Source organism: Scyliorhinus canicula, chromosome 24 (genome assembly GCF_902713615.1).
Source record: "Scyliorhinus canicula chromosome 24, sScyCan1.1, whole genome shotgun sequence".
NCBI classification, from domain to species: Eukaryota; Metazoa; Chordata; class Chondrichthyes; order Carcharhiniformes; family Scyliorhinidae; genus Scyliorhinus; species Scyliorhinus canicula.
The window spans coordinates 21,826,215-21,845,322 of record NC_052169.1 but is presented as its reverse complement, the minus strand read 5'-3'; the positions used below and the strand labels follow the sequence as shown (position 1 = coordinate 21,845,322).

Sequence of the window (19,108 nt, the reverse complement as noted above, 5' to 3'; positions counted from 1 at the left end):
AACCTGCCAGCAGGGACCAACCAGATCTCCGGAGTTAATCCTGGGGCCCCTGAGATACAGTCAGGGGGAGGAGGTAACCAGGGAGAGCGGAAGGCCCCACCTAACTGGAGAGACTACACCAGAATGTCATATTTGACCTCTGGCAGCACCAGCCCTCTCACAAATGTAACCAGCCTAATTTTTAAAGGCAAAAATAGATCAAATGCTTGCGTGAATTCCTTCGCTCCCGTGCATGGTTGGAAGCGGCAGGGGCTGGTTTAGCTCACTGAGCTAAATCGCTGGCTTTTAAAGCAGGCCAGCAGCACAGTTCAATTCCCGTACCAGCCTCCCCGGACAGGCGCCGGAATGTGGCGACTAGGGGCTTTTCACAGTAACTTCATTGAAGCCTACTCGTGACAATAAGCGATTTTCATTTAATTTCATTTCATCGAAATTGTATTTTTAAAAAATACTGTGCTTTATTGCTATTTTGAACCAGACAATGTTGAGAAATCAGCTTCTCCCACTACCACACTGTCCATTGCCTTGCCCCCTTCACTGACCATTGATGTCCAGGAAGTTGCTGATCCATTTGCACCAGTTATTCTGACAGAAAGCTGGCCGGTTATTTTTGGCTGTCGATGCTGTTCTGTTGTTCCACTTGCAGCTCAGAATTGGGCATCACCCCAGAGAAGCCTGAGCTGCTCAGGCACCAACTCTAAATCCAAGAACGATGAATGTTGGCCTCTATAAAAGAGCAAATGTGATTGTTGCAGTTTAAAGGTTAGATTGCTGGAACATCTGGTTTTAGCTGTACGAAGTAATTGATTTAAATCTTTGCCATAACTATTGTGCGTAACCAGTTAGTGTTTTTTAAAAATGAAGTTTAAAGGCAGCAGCTTCACCAATGTTAGTGTAATTCCCTTGATTTATTTTAGTTCACTAGTCCCATCAAGCTATCTCGCTTGACATTGCGAGCTGTGTCGCCTCCTGCCAGCTAATTCCTCCGGCTTTTTTCCCCACTCCATTGCAGCTGTAATTACACTTAAAACATAGTTCATTGGCTGTGAACTGCTGTGTTGTCCTGGGGATGTGAAAGGTGCCATATGAATGCAAGTCTTTTGTGGACCCTTCAACTGCTCCCAGGCAGCTGTTACGTGCGCCTGTTCAGCTCTTAACAGTGGCGGGAGACGGGATCAGATGCCATTAAGCTTTAATGCGGTGCGGAAAGATCGATTGGTTCCAGGAGTAATAATATAATAAATAGGGCTTGGTTATTTTATAAACAAACTGTATTAAAACAAAAGAACATAAAACAATATTTTAACTTTTACTTCAGCTCTAACACTAACGGATTGCATGCAGTTTCTTGACCACTCACACAACTCATAGACTCTGACATCTAAATGTATTCTTAATGAAGGTTATGAGGGATTTTGTCAAAGGTTTCTAGACATCATGGAGAACAGGTGAGATAGATGGAGAAACTGTTTCCACTGGGGGACAAGGGCTAAGGGACATAGCCTAAAGATTGGAGCCGGACCTTTCAGGAATGAAGTTAGGTAACACTTCTACACACAGAGGGTTTAGGTCAAAGATCTACCATGATTAAATTGAATGGCTGATAGGGCTCGAACTGCTGAATGGCCTACGCTTTTTCTGATGCTCATTGTTTTCTACCAAAACCTCTCAGGAATTCTGACCTCCCAGATAATCCTTGCTGCCCTGTTCCCATCCCCGAATCAGAAATGCCCAACGATTCACGCAGACTATCGTAACTTCTTGCATTTGTATAGCGCTTTTCACACCCTCAGGCCTTCCGAGCCAATGAGGAACTTTGGAAGTGCAGTCACCGTAATTATATAGGAAATGTGGCAGCCAACTTGTTCCTAGATAAAGCCATCAGTGAAACAATAGACCATGGGCGCGATTCTCCGACCCCACGCTGGATGGGAGAATCGCGGGAGTGCCGGGCGAATCACGCCACGCCGCCCTGGCACCCGCACGCGATTCTCCCACTCCTCCCCCCCCCCCCCCAAAACGGCGTGTCGCGTTTTGCAACAGGCCGCTTGGAGAAATGCCGCTCCGGTCGAGCAGCGATTCTCCGGCCCACATGGGCCGAGCGACCTGCCGAACCCGACCGGTTCATGCCGGCGCCAACTACACCTGGTCACTGCCGGCGTGAACAGCGCGCGACCGCTGCGTGTGGGGCCTGTGGGGGGCGGAGGGAGAATCGAGCACCAGGGGGGTGCTCAGGAGGGGTCTGGCCCGCGATCGGTGCCCACCGATCGTCGGGCCGAAGTCTCTGAAAGACGCACTCTTTTCCCTCCGCCGCCCCGCAAGATCAATCCTCTACGTCTTGCGGGGCAGCGGAGGGGAAGGTGGCAACCTGTGCATGTGCGGGTGACGTCATTCTGGCGCCGCCAGCCGCGTCATTCAGGCGGCGCCGCTTTGACGCAAGCGTCAAGGCCCGGCGCGCGAGATTGACGCACCGCCGCTCCTAGCATAGGGGGCGAGGAGCGGCCTCCGACGCCGGAGTGAAACACTCCGGTTTTCACTCCAGCGTCGGCACTTTGTCTCCCTTTGGGAGAATTTCGCCCCATATATCTGTTTTGGGTGTTGGTTGAAGGGTAAGTGTAGACAAAGACAATGGGTGAACTGTCCTCTCCTCGAATAGTGGGATCTTTGTCTACCTGAGATCAGTTGCCTCTTCAGTTTAATGTCTTTGAAAAAGGGTCCCTCTAACATTGTCAGACAGATCATAAATGGACCAATGAGATTATAAATCTAAAACGTGTACGATACATATGGGTGCTTATGTGTGTTTTGTACACTTTGTCAGCCTTTGGGATGGAACATTTACTCATTTTTTGAGCATACCAGTTCAAGGAACAAAATGGGCTCAAAATTATACCCCTCTCGTTATTTTCCCGATGATTCTTAATACCTGCCTCAAAGTCACAGCCATTACTGTATGGCAGTGTGGCTTCCATTTTGATGCAACTAGGTCTGGTTGCCAGTCGCAGCCGGATTATCTATTCCCCATGAACGTAATACTTTTCACTGTACGCCACAAAGGAAGATGCTGCAACCCCTTGAACTGTTCCGCACAAAACAGGAACCTTGTTTTCTTCCAGGCACCCATGGGATACTTTTCTTCGTAGCCATCGGCTGTCCCTCATTTCGATGCGGGCGCCTCCTCAGGATGCAGGTTTTTGCCATGGGTCTGCATGTGACTGAACAGATAGATTCTCAACCTGCAGAACTTTGGGCACTTTGAGCAGAACGTCCCACTAGGTAATGGGATCCGGAACGCAGCATTTACTTCTGTTTCTTCACTGCCCCAGCTCTGTCTTATCATTAAGGTGTTTGGACTGGGCATGATGTAGCTTGATGGACATTGTCACCATTGTGACCAATCAGTAGCAAGCTCCTTCCAGTCATTAAAGTCAAAGCTGCCACACTTCAACGAGAGAGTTGGGGTCTCTTTGAAGTGTTTTCCCTGTCCTCCCCTGGGACTCTGGCCATTTGAGAGTTGAAATGACCTGGTGGTGGAGACAGTTTTTGGCCATTCGAACACAGTGCCCTGTCCATCAAAGTTGATTTTGCAGGTGTTCTGTGTGAATGCTTGTGGAGACGGCTTCAAGAAGGACATTAACATTTCTTTTATGGTCCTCCCATTGATTCCAGAGGATGTGGTGGAGGTATTGCGGGTGGAATTTCCCTCGAACTCTCAAGTGTCTCTGATACACAGTCCAGGTCCGGCTGCCATACAGAAACGTGGTGACAACTGTTCTGTACAGTAGGATTTTGTTGTCAAACACTCACTGTCGGGCAGCACGGTGGCGCAGTGGGTTAGCCCTGCTGCCTCACGGCGCCGAGGTCCCAGGTTCGATCCCGGCTCTGGGCACTGTCCGTGGGGAGTTTGCCCATTCTCCCCGTGATGGCGTGGGTTTCACCCCCACAACCCAAAAAATGTGCAGGATAGGTGGATTGAACATGCTAAATTGCCCCTTAATTGCACTCTCTTTCATGGTTTATGGGGAGGCAGTGACGTAGTCCCATATTGTCACTGGACTAATAATCCAGAGACCCAGACTCATGCTCTGGGTACCCGGGTTCGAATCCCACCAGGGCAGCACGGTAGCATAGTGGTAGGGCAGCACGGTAGCATAGTGGTTAGCATCAATGCTTCACAGCTCCAGGGTCCCAGGTTCGGTTCCCGGCTGGGTCACTGTCTGTGCGGAGTCTGCACGTCCTCCCCGTGTGTGCGTGGGTTTCCTCCGGGTGCTCCGGTTTCCTCCCACAGTCCAAAAATGTGCGGGTTAGGTGGATTGGCCATGCTAAATTGCCCGTAGTGTCCTAAAAAGTAAGGTTAAGGGGGAGTTGTTGGGTTACGGGTATAGGGTGGATACGTGAGTTTGAGTGGGGTGGTCATTGCTCGGCACAACATCGAGGGCCGAAGGGCCTGTTCTGTGCTGTACTGTTCTAAAAAAAAGATGGTGAAATTTGAACTCAATAAAAATCTGGAATTAAATAGTCTTAAGGATGAGCATGAAACCATTGCCGATTGTCACAAAAACCCACCTGGTTCAACTAATGTCCTTTCGGGAAAGAAATCTGTCATCTTTCCCATCAGGTGACTCCAGACCCACAGCAACGTGGTTGACCCTTAACTGCCCTCAGGGATGAGCAATAAATGCTGACCCAACCAGCGACGCCCACATCGTAGGAACAAATAAAGAAAAAAGAAGGCTGTACTGGCAATGTTGACCCAGTGTCGGATCTCCTCGTCGATGTTGGCCTTTTGAGAGAGGTAGCTGCCAAGATGTGAGAAATGCTCAACAGATTACTAGAGTCTCTCCTGCAAAATAATGGGAAGCAAGATATTTGGCTGACCAGGTGTTGGTTGATATTTAAGTTCTGGTTCGATAACATTCCAGGACAGGTCAGGTTTCTTGTCGGCAGATTTGAAGAGATTGAGAATGGCTTGCAAATCTGGTGCAGAGTTGGCAAACCTCACTCCTGTCGTGGGCTTCTACGGAAGTCAGTTTTGTTTTGCCACAGAGGCGACTGAGGTTAAAGAGTCTCTATTTAAATGCAATTTGACACTGACACCAAAGGGCAATTGATCTTTGATGAAGTGAATGGCCACTGTCAGGTAACTTGTACATCATATGCAGGCTAACACACAGCCTTGCTTTGACCCTCCAATAAGAATTTTTGAAGACACCTGTTCCAGATGCCACTCACGTTAGCTGCAGTCAAATCATCATGAAATCATGAAGCAATTGCAGGATTGTGAAGACGTTTCTAAGACATCCAAATCTTTGGAGCACTATACAGAGTCTTGTGATTTACTGAGGCAAATGCTTTGATCAGGGGGATAGAAGAGTTCCTGGTGGTGTTCTTGAATTTTTCTGGCAGCAAAGACCATGCCAGAGGTTCTCTTGAAGGTCTAAAGCAGGGGTGGGCAAACTACGGCCCGCGGGCCGCATGCGGCCCGCCAAAGGTATTTCTGCGGCCCACCAAGTCATTAAAAAAAAAAAAAAAAAAAATTTTTTTTTAAATTATTTTTATTTAAAAAAAAAAAATTTTTTTTTTAAGGTTAATGGGGGGGGCTGTTGGGTTACTTACTGGTATAGGGTGGATACGTTGACTTGAGTAGGGTGACCATTGCTCAGCACAACGTCGAGGGCCGAAGGGCCTGTTCTGTGCTGTACTGTTCTATGTTCTATATGAGGTGCCCAGAATCATAACCGGGTGAAGTAATTATTTTACTTAATATACTATGCGGCCCTTTGTGAATTGTGAATTTCTGAATGTGGCCCTTGCACGGAAAAGTTTGCCCACCCCTGGTCTAAAGCCACACTATCTCCTTGGGAGGATTTACTCAGCCACCTGGAAGTAGGCGATCCAGGAGAAGGCGATCCCTCAGTACCCTGTAGCAGAATCCATGGGCGAACCATCATTGATGGGAGAGCTGCAACAAGCAGTCAAAACTATTTATTTTAAAAACCACAAAACCTGCAGCCCCAATTATATTCCAACTGAGATCTTCAACGCTGGCGTCATTTTGCTCACTTCAAGGCAATGTGCACTCGTCCTACAGATTGGGGAGGAATGGAATGGAACAATTGTAACTGCTTTCAAGAAAGGAAATAAATCTTGCTGTGGAAATTATTGAGGTATTTCCCTCTTCCCAATTGCAGGGAGAATCCTGACTTAGATGAATTGGGTAATGTACAACTTGTTACTATTTCAGTTTTTTCTGTTTTGTATCTCAGCAGTTCTGATTTAATTGTTTTTTCTTAGTGCCGGGCACAGTGAAGCTCCAAACTTCCAACGTAAACTGTGAAAAATTCCTTCAGTTTGGCTCCCAAATGCCCACATTGCTAAGTTTGTACATCTGATTAGCTTATTAAAACCAATGTCTTGGTCGTGACGTAAAGCAGAGAGGAACTGGAGGAGAAGCTTTGGGAGAAACAATAACCTATGGTTAGAGCTCTTGACAGCAATAAAGTAAAACAGACACTAATACTGCATTGCTATAACTAAGTGGAATCCGAGGTAGCGGCTGTTCTCCAGCTTAGGTTATTTCACAATATATTGAATAAAAATTTGTTGACCCGTAAAGAGAGACTGTACTCTCGCGTTTTGTCCCCCATCGAGGTTGAGAAATCTGAATTTGTTTCTAAAATGTTTTAATTATCAACCTTCTGTTAACATGGACCTATATTTTAAACTCAACCCAGAATGCAACGGTGTTATATTAGAATTGCTTTTGTTTAATTAATGGAATAGATCATAGAATTTGCAGCGCAGAAGGAGGCCATTCGGCCCATCGAGTCTGCACCGGCTCCTGGAAAGAGCACCCTACCCAAGGTTAACACCTCCACCCTATCCCCATAACCCAGTAACCCCATCCAATACTAAGGGCAATTTTGGACACTAAGGGCAATTTATCATGTCCAATCCACCTAACTTGCACATCTTTGGACTGTGGGAGGAAACCGGAGCACCCGGAGGAAACCCACGCGCACACGGGGAGGATGTGCAGACTCCACACAGTCAGTGACCCAAGCCGGAATCGAACCTGGGACCCTGGAGCTGTGAAGCGATTGCTATCCACAATGCTACCGTGCTGCCACAAATGTGGGCGTCACTGGCTGGGCCAGCATTTACGAACGAAACTTACAGCTGTACTGTTTCATATCTGTCTTAAGCTATCTAATCACACCCCACTATAATCCTAATTGGTTTGGGTTAGACTCAAACGCATCTGATTTGACAGCAAGCCGTCCATCTTTAATATGCAACATTAACCTGAAATGAATTCCTGTATAAGTTATGTAATGCTGTTATCGAACTGGTTTGCTACTGAATACAAAAGTGCCTTTAGGTTCCTATGGCGTTGCCATGTAGACTGCCCTGTCCTTAGTCACTCTATCTTGCAAATATATTTGTTAGCTGAGTAGAAATTTCCGTTTGCTGCTCCGGTTTTTGAGAAAGTGCATGTCCGTTGAGTAGATTACTTTCTAAATCGATATCGATATTCCCTACTCCTGCGTATTGGAGTTTGATAACTGAATTACAGTTCAATTTCGCTCCACAATGAAGCAGCTTGTTTGGGTGCTGAATAAGGCTCTATGTGACCGTAATGTGTACCTGTGGAATATTTTACAATTACCTTTCTTCTTTTCTTTCTAAGACTTGTCGGGTCTGCCAGATGATGCTGCCCAATAAGTGCAGTTACGCTGCTCATCTCCGTATCCATGCACACAAGTCCCCTTACAGCTGTCCGGAGTGTGGAGCGGTGTGTCGTTCAGCTTATTTCCAAACTCACGTCAAGGAAAACTGCCTACACTATACACGGACGGTAGTGTTTAGGTCAGTATTTCTCTCTCCACGTAATAGTTTCCTGAAAATAGGTAGCATGAATTCCCATTCCAAAGCAGTTCATGCTTTTAGAAGTATTTGGAAATAACGAAAATAATCATTTTCCGTTGTACACCATTACTGTTTTTTGCCTGCAAGAAAGTTAAAATTCAATAGTGAACCTCCAACGTATCTCCTTGATTTTGTCAGTTTCTGCCAATTTCTAATCCCGTCCGGTGTATCTATTGCTGATTTAACTGAATACACAAAGGTAGAGACGGGGAAAGATGATAGAATTATAATTTGGATGTTTTGCATTTTGGAGACTTCAGTTCTGTCAATTCAAGAAAACAGCTTGGCCAGGATTGGCGATGTATCAACACGGTGTCAGATAGTATAGTTCAGTGTGCTATTTGCAATATGCAGTGGTTGTTACCTATGAGTTGTGCAGGGTTGGAAGTAAGCCACCCTTCTCCGCTGGGAAGGAGAATTGGTAAGCAATTCAGGGCAACAGATCACACTGCCCCCAATCAAACATTTTCTCTTTGATTTTTATAAATTTGAAGTACCCAATTCTTTTTTTCCAATTAAGCGGCAATTTAGCATGGCCAATGCACCTACACTGCACATTTTGTTGGGTTGTGGGGGTAAGAGACCCATGCAGACACGGGAGAATGTACAAACGCCACACGGACAGTGACCCGGGGTTGGGATCGAATCTGGGACCTCAGCGCCGTGAGGCAGCAGTGCTAACCGCTGAGCCACCGTGCTGCCCTCTACACTTTCAAAGTAGAGTGTTCTTCCTCTTGACTTTACTTTTGTCAAGGTGTAGTAAGCGAGTCTCACCTTGGGGTCGAGACGGGTTCAATATGATGTGCCTAGGTGCTTGAAGCTTGGAACCAAAAGCACTCAGGAATCCAATCAGTCTGCAGCACTGCAGTGACCTTCCAGCCTGGCTCATTATGGGACGCGGAGGGGTAGATGTGCCAATGAAAGCAGAGCTCCAGATAACCCACGGAAACGTACAGGCCGAAGGCTCTGGGCTGCACCAGCATTAATCTGGACAGTTTAGCAATTTAAACCGCAGTCCTAAACTTTGACTGTTTCAATACACATCTAAGCTCTCTAACCTTAGACAGGTGCAGTACCCCTCCTCTTGGAGGTGGTGTGCTCTCCATATCATGAAAACAGAAGCTTTATCTTCTCATTAATTTTTCAGTAGCTCAACTTGGGGACTCTTGAGCATGGATATCTGCGTTGTTACCAAAAAATAACACTTTAACTAAAGATAAGAGGAAAGTACTTGTTTAAATGAGACCAAAACATCTTGATGGAATCCTCATATAACTTCTGGATCTTTATAAATTGGGGAGGGAGGAGGTGCTGATTAGTTTGTATGTGAAGAATATAACTCCATTCTTGACAGTGTTAAATGGATTTACTAACCTGACTCTGTTGCGCAGATTCAAAGTGAAACCTTATTTAGTGTTTTAGGATCATTGGGTTCTGGGTATCAGTTGTTTTCCCAAAATAACCAGTGAAGTAGCATATTGTCTAATGTAACTTCTTGGATGTGGATTCCAGAGGCTAGAAGAACTGGATCCAGGAATTGTGTTCAGCAGTGCAATTGGAATCCTCATGTGCACGATTAGAGATTTACAGCTGCTTCCTCATGGGACGAACGGGTAAACTGGAAGGCACATTACAGCTGCTGTTATGTTTCCTAGTCGCCCATTATAAAGAAATTCGATGGAAGAAGTCAGAGAGCTCCCAGTGGAGTCCTGCGGACATGTTCTTTGCCATTGCCAGAAAGGCCTTGTGGCAAGGCAGTCCCTACTCGAGCCTCTCGTTTCTTTAAGGGGGGGGGGGGGGAAACACTTTTTAAAAACATTTGATATCCTAAACAAAAATAAGGATAGGTTAGGGCAGCAAAGTCTCTATTCAGAGTTTCCTTCCAAGTTGCTTCTGGTGTCTCTGTATTTTAATTATTTTATTTGGAGGTATTTACATGCTTGTGAAATGTTGGTTAAGCCTGTCCGCACTACAATACAATGAGCCAATCTAATTCTACAATCTGTTCAAACTGAGGAGCAATACCGTATTGGTGAAACAGTATTTGTGGAACTTATTGCCATGTCTTATGCATTTTACTCTTTTTTTCCTTCCCGCAGATGTGTGCACTGTGGGATCATGTCCAATGATTCAAACGCACTCAAGAGTCACATCCAAGGGGCTCACTGTGAATCTTTCCACAAGTGCACGATTTGTCCAATGGCCTTCAAGTCATCCCAATGCGCCAGCTCCCATTACAGCTCTCAACATCCGCTGGTTAAACACTGGCAACCTGAGTAAGTTCAACACCCTCACGTCAGCATATCTGGATTAGTAATAGGCATGGCTAGATAAACCACTGAAAGCTTGAGTCGACCACTTAACAGCACTTGAATAGGAATGGAGTGATTTAAAATCTGACACAAATTGAATGGCACTGACCTGATTTATTAGCTGAAACATGGTATCTTCTCCCTGCCCCATGTCAAACATCCAGTTCATGCAGCTGAGCACGTTGTTTGAATATTGTAAGAGTTAGATTAAAAATGCACTGTGTTGTGATTGAAGTAACGGATGTTGATCCCGCTGCATCTGATCATTAAGTTCAGATCAGCAGTCCCGCGCACCGGACAGAATCTGCTGTCACCCCCAGCTCTGTCTCTTGATGGGATTCTGCTTGAGCCAGCCAAGAATTCTCAATCATAAGAACATAAGAACAAATCAGTGAGCTTTCAGGGCATTCGACTACAGATGTGGTATTGGAGTGAAGGTGAAACTGCTACAACCTGTGGAATGTTAGCACTGCTGCCTCACAGCGCCAGGAACCCGGGTCGATTCCGCCCTTGGATGCCTTGTCTGTGTGGAGTTTGCACGTTCTCCGCGTGTCTGAATCGGTCTCCTCCGGTTTCCTCCCACAGTCCAAAGATGTGCAGGTTAGGTAGATTGGTCGTGCTAAATTGCCCTTTAGAGTCCAAAGATATCCAGGTTAGGCTACGGGGAGAGGGTGGGGGAGTGGGCTTAGATAGAGTGCTCTTTCGGAGGATCGGTTCCAGATCGATGGGCCAAATGGCCTCCTTCTGCACTGTTAGGATTCTATGGATTCTGGATGCTAAGGTCTGAACTGATTCCAATGTGATTACCTTCACCAGGGAATCCTGCACTTCTTTCTTCTGGAGTGCTTTCATGATGCATTTGTATCATCGTCAGTGCAGACCGATGGTGCAAGAGCACCCATAGTGGTGGTTTGCTCAGCCCTCCCCAATAATTTCTCTGCCGATTTCCCAACAAACTTAATCTCCCAGTCAGTTTTGAAGAACTTGTACTCCTAGACACTTTGTCAGTCATTCTTCCTTGGCACTGGGTCCTGTTGTATCATTGCTGTTGTTGTTGCTGCTCAACTATTGGTTTGCGTGTATGAGGGTAGGAAGGAGGAGGCTGGTGGATTATATAGGAGAGGTGGAAGTGTTATCTTTAATTTCCTTTTGAGTAGCAATACCTTTTCACAAACCAGAGTGCCAATGTTTCTGGGCATCAATTGCACACTGGGCTAAATCGCTGGCTTTGAAAGCAGACCAAGGCAGGCCAGCAGCACAGTTCAATTCCCGTACCAGCCTCCCCGAACAGGTGCCGGATTGTGGCGACTAGGGGGCTTTTCACAGTAACTTCATTTGAAGCCTACTTGTGACAATAAGCGATTTTCATTTCATTTCATTTCAATTAATTCACTAAAGTTAACTGCCTCACAGGAACAAGCGCATTTAATTTGCACGGCTGTAGTGAATCTCAATAAATTAGACAGCAAGAAACGAGAATCTAAAAGTTCAGTTATAGTTTTGAGAGATAAATGATTAATTCACATATATATTCCAATAAGGTAGCTGGAATTGCATGCCAAAACTGTAAACTATTCCAAACTGATGTCTGTTTTGTGCTTTTATGAACTTTACTCCACTGTTACACCTGCTCCCATAACTCTTTGATTGGTAGATTGAAATTGCTCCATAGGGGCAGCACGGTGGCGCAGTGGGTTAGCCCTGCATTCTCACGGCGCCGAGGTCCCAGGTTCGATCCCGGCTCTGGGTCACTGTCCGTGTGGAGTTTGCACATTCTCCCCGTGTTTGCGTGGGTTTCGCCCCCACAACCCAAAGGTGTGCAGGGTAGGTGGATTGGCCACGCTAAATTGCCCCTTAATTGGAAAAAATGAATTGGGTACTCTAAATTATAAAAAAAAAAGAAATTGCTCCATTAATTTCAACGTGGCATTTTATTTTCTTCCGTTAATTGAGCTTCATTATGTGGCCGGTATTTTCCTGCCTGTATCAAATGCACAAGATTTGTTGTGCCCTATTTAGATAGGATGAAGCATCAGAGTCATGTAAATCACCCAGAATTTTTTCCAATCATCGACTGGAGTTAATTCAGTTGAAAAAGGAGATTTTTTTTTGTTTTTGCTGCACGTTTAAGTTGAAGGTCTACTTGGGCTGGAACTTGCTGAAAACAAATAACAAAATGCAATGATGCACGTGGACATTAACGTACAATCAGATACTTTTCCCCAGGGTAGAGGGGTTAGTTACTTGGGGGCATAGGTTTAAGGTGCGAGGGACAAGGTTTAGAGGAGATGTACGAGGCAAGTGTTTTACACAGAGGGTAGTGGGTGCCTGGAACTCGCTGCCGGAGGAGGTGGTGGAATCAGGGACGATAGTGACATTTAAGGGGCATCTGGACAAATACATGAATAGGATGGGAATAGAGGGATACGGACCCAGGAAATGTAGAAGATTTTAGTTTCGATGGGCAGCATGGTCGGCGCAGGCTTGGAGGGCCGAAGGGCCTGTTCCTGTGCTGTACTAACCTATACATTCTGAACCAACCCCAATATTCAATGCCATCCAATTCTTGACAATGCATGATAAAACAAAGCCCATGAATTCTAGAACCTCTCCATCCTTAGCGTCAGCTCAAACTTCACTTTCTCAAGCGTTAAGAACTCCAGCAGGTGTCCCCTCCCCCCGGCCATGCCGAGGCACAGGGTGGAGAAGCTGACCTCCACCCAACAGGACCCTTCTTCGGGCGATCAGCGAGGCGAAGGTTACAACATCTGCCTTCGCGCCCATTTCCAACCCCGGCTGATACGACACCCCGAATATAGCTTCATGGGGGTCTGGTTCGAGTCTCACATGCGCCACCTTCGAGATTACCCTGAAGACCTCCCTCCAAAACCCCATCAGTTTTGGACAGGACCAAAACATATGAACCTGATTTGCGCCGTCAGCCCCCTCACAGCGTTTACAGACATCCTCCATCCACTCAAAGAGTTGGCTCATCTTCGTCCTTGTGAGGTGCGCCCTATGCACCACCTTCAGCTGTATCAGCCCCAACCTCGCGCACGAAGTTGAGGCATTCACCCTCCGGAGCACCTCATATCACAACCCCTCCTCCATACCCTCCCCCAACTCTTCCTCCCACTTTGCCTTAATCCCCTCCAGCGATGCCTGATCTTCTCCCAGAATCACCCCACAAATTGCCGACACCACCCCCTTCTCCATTCCCCCTGTCGTCAGCACCTCTTCAAACAGTGTGGGGGCTGGTGCTGTCGGAAAGCTCTGTACCTCTTTCCTAGCAAAACCTTGGACCTTCATATGTCTAAACATCTTCCCCTGTCCCAACTCATATTTCTCCCCCAGTTCCTCCAGCCTCGCAAACCGCCTCCGGAAACAAATCCTGTAATACCCTAACTCCCCTTTCCTGCCATCTCCTAAAACTTCCATTCCACTTCCCTGGCTCAAATCTATGATTCCCCCGAATCAGCATTTCCCTAAAGTACTGGCGCAACTGCCTCCAGATCTTCAACGTCGCCACTACCACCGGACTCCCCTAATAAACAGAACCCTGTTTGACGTCTCTGTGGATCTCAAAGATTTCCAATGGTGTCCCATCATAGCTGACCTTACCTATCATGCCCTGGAGAAAAGAAATCACACTGGGCTGGATTCTCCGGTCTGCCACGCCACATTTCAGCCCACCGGCGGGATTCTCCGTTCCGCCGGCCGATCCATGGAGTTTCCCTTTGTGGGTCAGCCCCACGCCGTCAGGAAACCCCCGGGCGCTGGCAAAACGGAGAATCACGCCCACTAAGCCGCTTCAGCCAGTAGCCAATGGCCGAATCCCTTGGTTTTGGCTCTTTTTCCTCACAAACGCAGAACTCAAGATTTTTTTATTTGTCGCTGGCAAGGCTGCCATTTATTGCCCATCCCTAATAGGCCTTGAGAAGGCTGTGATGAACTAGTTTCTAGAACCACTGCTATCTTTATGGTGAATGTCCTGCCTCAGTGTCGGGAGGTAGCGAGCTGCATGAGTTTGAACTGGCAGCAATCTATTTCCAAATTAGGTGTAACTTGGAACAAAGTGGTCCTGGTGGAATCCATGTTGAACACCATTGAGCAGCTATTGGTGACCTAATTCAAGAAGATGGCAACGCACCATCCTCTCAAGTGTATTTAGGGATGGGTAATAAATGCTAGCCTTGTTCACTTCCCCTGAACAAATAATGTGCTGAAGAGCTGTCGACAACATTGCCATTGCTGTTTTTTTATCAATTTGTTTGCAACTTCCACTCTTAAAAAGAACTCAGAGCAGCAATTCATTTTAACAACTTCAACATTTTTGTCCATAGAAAATGGAAAACCACTCAGTTACTGGACGTGTAGGATCAGGCTGCCATCTGACGCTCTTCACGATGCTCCTCTGAGTGACCAGTCCTGCCACTTTACTTCTGCCCACATTATTCCACGTAGCAAGCGCACATCTTTGACGATGAATTTTACATATAAGTGATGGCCCTTAATGTAGATCATGACACGCATGTCAGATTAAGGAAAATTCCAAAATAAACTCGGCAAAGACCTTGTCCTCTTATTTCAAAATAAACCTTGACCTGATAAGCCAGGTATAAAGCTAAATCAATAACAGCTATCCCCATACCACTGGGATTGGGCATGGAATAGTGATCTGTCGCTTGTCCTCACACCGATTAGTCCACAGGATGCAATGTGCAACAAAGTGAAGAACCTTATCCTGCAGTACAGCTACATAACCTGTCTATATTATTTCAAAGTGGTAAGCATTCTATTTGCTGTTGATTTGTCAGTGGGTTGGTTACTGATGTAAAATATTTCTCAACTTACAGAGTCATCTTAAAGTGCTCAATGTGCGAAACGGTATTCAACCAGCGAGCTTTGCTACACAAACACTTCGAACAGCACAAAAACAAGTTGAGAGTGTGTGTGTACAAGTGTCCTGTGTGCAAACTGCTCTACATGCACAAGCAGCTGATGATGGAGCACTTCAAGGTAGGTGCGGTGGCACGAGGTAACTCGCATTTCTAAGTCAAGGCGGGTTCATTTGCAGGGTGTTTGTTGTGGTCTGCGGTTGATGTATGCTAGTGAGCTCATCGTGGTAAGAAAAATATAATGGTCAAGTGTTTGCTGCTATCTCAATTCATTTTGGAAAACCGTGATGGTACCTTGCTTTTATTTTTTTTTGATGTGGAGATGTCAGCGTTGGACTGCGGTGAGCACAGTAAGAAGTCTTACAACACCAGGTTAAAGTCCAACATGTTTGTTGGACTAAGGAAAGCATCCCTAACCTATCCGATCTCTCCTCATAGCTGCAATAAATCTCCTCTGGACTCTTTCCAGAGCAATTATGTCTTTCCTGTAATGTGCTGACCAGAACTGTACACAAAACCTGAGCTGTGGCCTAAGCAGCGTTTTATACAGTTCCATCATTACATCCTTGCTTTTGTATTCAATACCTCACCCAATAAAGGAAAGTATCCCATTTTCTTTCTTTACCACCTTTTCCAGCAGTCCTGCCACCTTCAGGGGCCTGTGGCCAAGCACTGCAAGATCTCTCACTTCATCTACTCTCCTCAGCATCCGTCTGCTTATTGAGTATTCCCTTGTTTTGTCTGGCTTTGCTAGATACATAGCCTCACACTTTTCTGACCAGTCTGCCATGTGGGACTTGTCAAAGGGTGGCACAGTGGTTAGCCTGTAACCTTATAGTGCCAGGCACCCAAGTTCAATTCCAGCCCTGGGTGACTGATTGTGTAGAGTTTGCACTTTCGCCCCATGTCTGCGTGGGTTTCCTGCAGGTGCTCCGGTTTCCTCCCACAGTCCAAAGATGTGCAAGTTAGATGGATTGGCCATGCTAAATTGCCCCTTAGTGTCAAAAGATGTGCAGGTTAGAAGGGGTTAGGGGACTGGGTGGGTTAGTGGGCCTAGGTAGGGCACCCTTTTCAGAAGGTCGATGCAGGCTCGATGGACCAAATGGCCTCCCTCTGCACTCTAGGAATTCTAAATGCTTTACTAAAATCCATGTCGACAATATCCACTGCACTACCCTCATCGACCCTCCTTGTTACTACCTCAAAAAAATTGGATTAAGTTAGTAAGACACGACCTTCCCCTAGCAAAACCATGCTGGCTATCCCTGATCAATCCGTGCCTTTCGAAGTAACAGTTCCCACCACCAAAGTCAGACTGACCATGGTATAATTATCTGGCCTATCCCTCATACCCTTTTTTAAATAATGATACAATGTTCGCTGACCTCCAATCCTCTGGTACTTTGTCTGTATCTAGTGAGGATTAGAAATTGATCCTCAGAGCCTCTGCTATTTCCTGGCTGGTTTCCTTTAACAGCCTGGGATACAATCCATCTGGCCCTGGAGGCTTATCCACCTTCAAGGATTCCAGTCCCTCCAGTACTCCCCCTCTCATTATGTTTATTGTATCTTAAATTTGACACTCCTTTAACTAGAATATCTGCATCACCCCAGCCCTTAGTGAAGCTTGAAATAAAGTGCTCATTGAGAATCCTGCCCACATCCTCTGCATCAATGCATCACTATGTACATCTCCGACAGGCCCTACCCTTTTCTCAGTTATTTTCTTGCTCCTCTTTGTGTTTTCGTTGATTTTACCTGCCGATATCTTTTCTAGTTTATCCAGTGATTAACTGTGCTATAGAGTCCAGGAAAATCCTAGGTTTTAAACCTGGCGTGTGTTCAGTTCATCAAAGGCCTGTTAAAACTGACTGCCCGTATAAACAAATTGAGAGTCAATGATTCAAGACAAATCATGAATCTGAATAATAAAGTATTTGTAATCATCCTCGTGGTAGAAATAATTATTGTATGCCAGGGCTGATCAGGGAATATTCTAACATTTGTTGCACATGTTTGTTGCACATCTTTACCTGAAAATTGCATTAAAAGTGATATGTTATATATGGCTTATCTCCCTGAATTTAGTGCAATGGGGAGGCGGTCTAGTCGTATTGTCACTGGGTTAGTAATCCAGAGACCCAGAGTACTCTGGGGTCCCAGGTTCAAATTCCGCTACTGCAGATGGCGAAAAATGAATTCAGTAACAATCTGGAATTAAAACAGTCTAGTGATGACCATGAAACATTGTTGTAAATACCCATCTGGTTCACTAATGTCCTTTAGGGAAGGAAATCCCTTTAGGGAAGGAAATCTACAGTTCTTACCTGCTCTGGCCTATATGTGACTCCAGACCCACAGCTCTTAACTGTGACTCTTAGCTGTCCAACAAGGGCAATAAGGATTGGGCAATAAATACTGGCACAGCCTGCGACGTCTACGTTCAATTAATTTTTAAAAATTATTACTTATTCATAATTACTCTGGGAAGTACGCACATTCCCCCCTCATTGTCTAACCAGCAGAAAATTGATTGCAACACTGTAACATAATAGTCTGTGGGCATCTTGTAGTTTTAAAAGTATTTTTGAACAGAGGAGATGTATCCATAGCTATATATAAATCTATCAGACCTACCTATTATTGTTCGGACAGCATGCTCTTCCTGCATCCCATTGCAACACGATACACCATGTCTCATGATAGTACGCAAAATCCTAGATATTTTTAAATTGTGTTTCCGACCGATTGGCTCATACGTGACTTTCTTACTTTTCGTAAATTGCCCTGGAAAGCGTTTGAGAACCCTTTCAGTTGCTTTCACAGTAACTGTAATATCTAATGTTCGGAAATATGGTTTGAAGACAGTGAGGGGGGAAAGTGCCTACTTCCCAATGTGCTAGTTGGAATTATACTTCTGTCTCTACCGGTACCTGCATTAACTATTTTGCCTGGTGACTTTGGCCTTCCTGTGCGACCTCGGGGTTGAAGAGATGTTCTTTCCAACGGCTGGCTTCCAACGTAATTTAACAGCTGTGGTTCCGTGTTGCGATCCCGAACATGCTGTAGTCTGAACATGCAAGTCCCAGCTTGTACAAGCACAGTTTTAACAGCGGTTATCTCACTTGTTGGAAGTGCACATTTGTGGATTTTGGTTCACAACAAAAATCAGGCTCCGCAATGGCATCTCTTGTGCTTACATAGCCTACCAAAAGTCACCATCAAAGCTTAAGCAAGTAGAAATTACCTTCACCACAGAGGATTGGCAAAAACTGATAACGGTGGGACTGTTTCCATAAAGCTGGGTCATAGAACTGCGCAGTTGTTTGCACCTTGGTTTGAATGTAAGATTAAAATTATGTCACTGATTTGGTGCAATATATATCACCAGTATTGCTGTAGTCTCTTCTCCCTTTGACACAGTGTGAACACTGTCGCCATTTTCAGGAAAAAACATGTGCAAACTTTGGAAAGTGCTTTCAGTTTTAACAGAAAAAACTATTTCCAAGAGCTTTTTCTTAACGTCGAACAGAATGCAAGTAAGGGACAGATGATGTGCAGTGAGGTGAAAACAGAAACACCTGGGTGACACAGTGGCGCAGTGGGTAGCACTGCTGCCTCACGGCGCCGAGGACCCGGGTTCGATCCCGGCCCTGGGTCACTGTCCATGTGGAGTTTGCACGTTCTCCCCGTGTCCGCGTGGGCCTCACGCCCACAACCCAAAGATGTGCAGAGTAGGTGGATTGGCCACGCCAAATTGCTCCATAATTGGAATTTTTGAAGAAAGAAACAGACTCCTGTGCAAGAGGTGGAGAGTCTCCGAGAGAACCCAAGGGAGCAGGAGAGACCTAACAATTGTGAAAATAAACTGGAGAGCAGGATTAAAGTTTTTCCGATCACTTCATTTATAAGAGACCCAGAAAACAGTATAATTCCCAGTGCACTTCAGCCTGTGTGTGATGTGGAGCA

At 45.8% G+C, this 19,108-nt stretch overlaps 1 protein-coding gene across 6 annotated transcripts in view; it reads left to right on the top strand.

Annotated features, from left to right (window-relative positions):
• Positions 1 to 19,108, top strand: part of znf592 (zinc finger protein 592) — a 197,809-nt gene that overhangs the window by 132,791 nt on the left and 45,910 nt on the right. For all 6 annotated transcript variants that reach the window (XM_038784203.1, XM_038784206.1, XM_038784204.1 and 3 more), the window contains 3 exons: positions 7,691 to 7,869; positions 10,029 to 10,205; positions 15,098 to 15,260. In XM_038784203.1, coding sequence (XP_038640131.1) covers positions 7,691 to 7,869; positions 10,029 to 10,205; positions 15,098 to 15,260 — 519 coding nt within the window. The remainder of the gene's footprint in view (positions 1 to 7,690; positions 7,870 to 10,028; positions 10,206 to 15,097; positions 15,261 to 19,108) is intronic.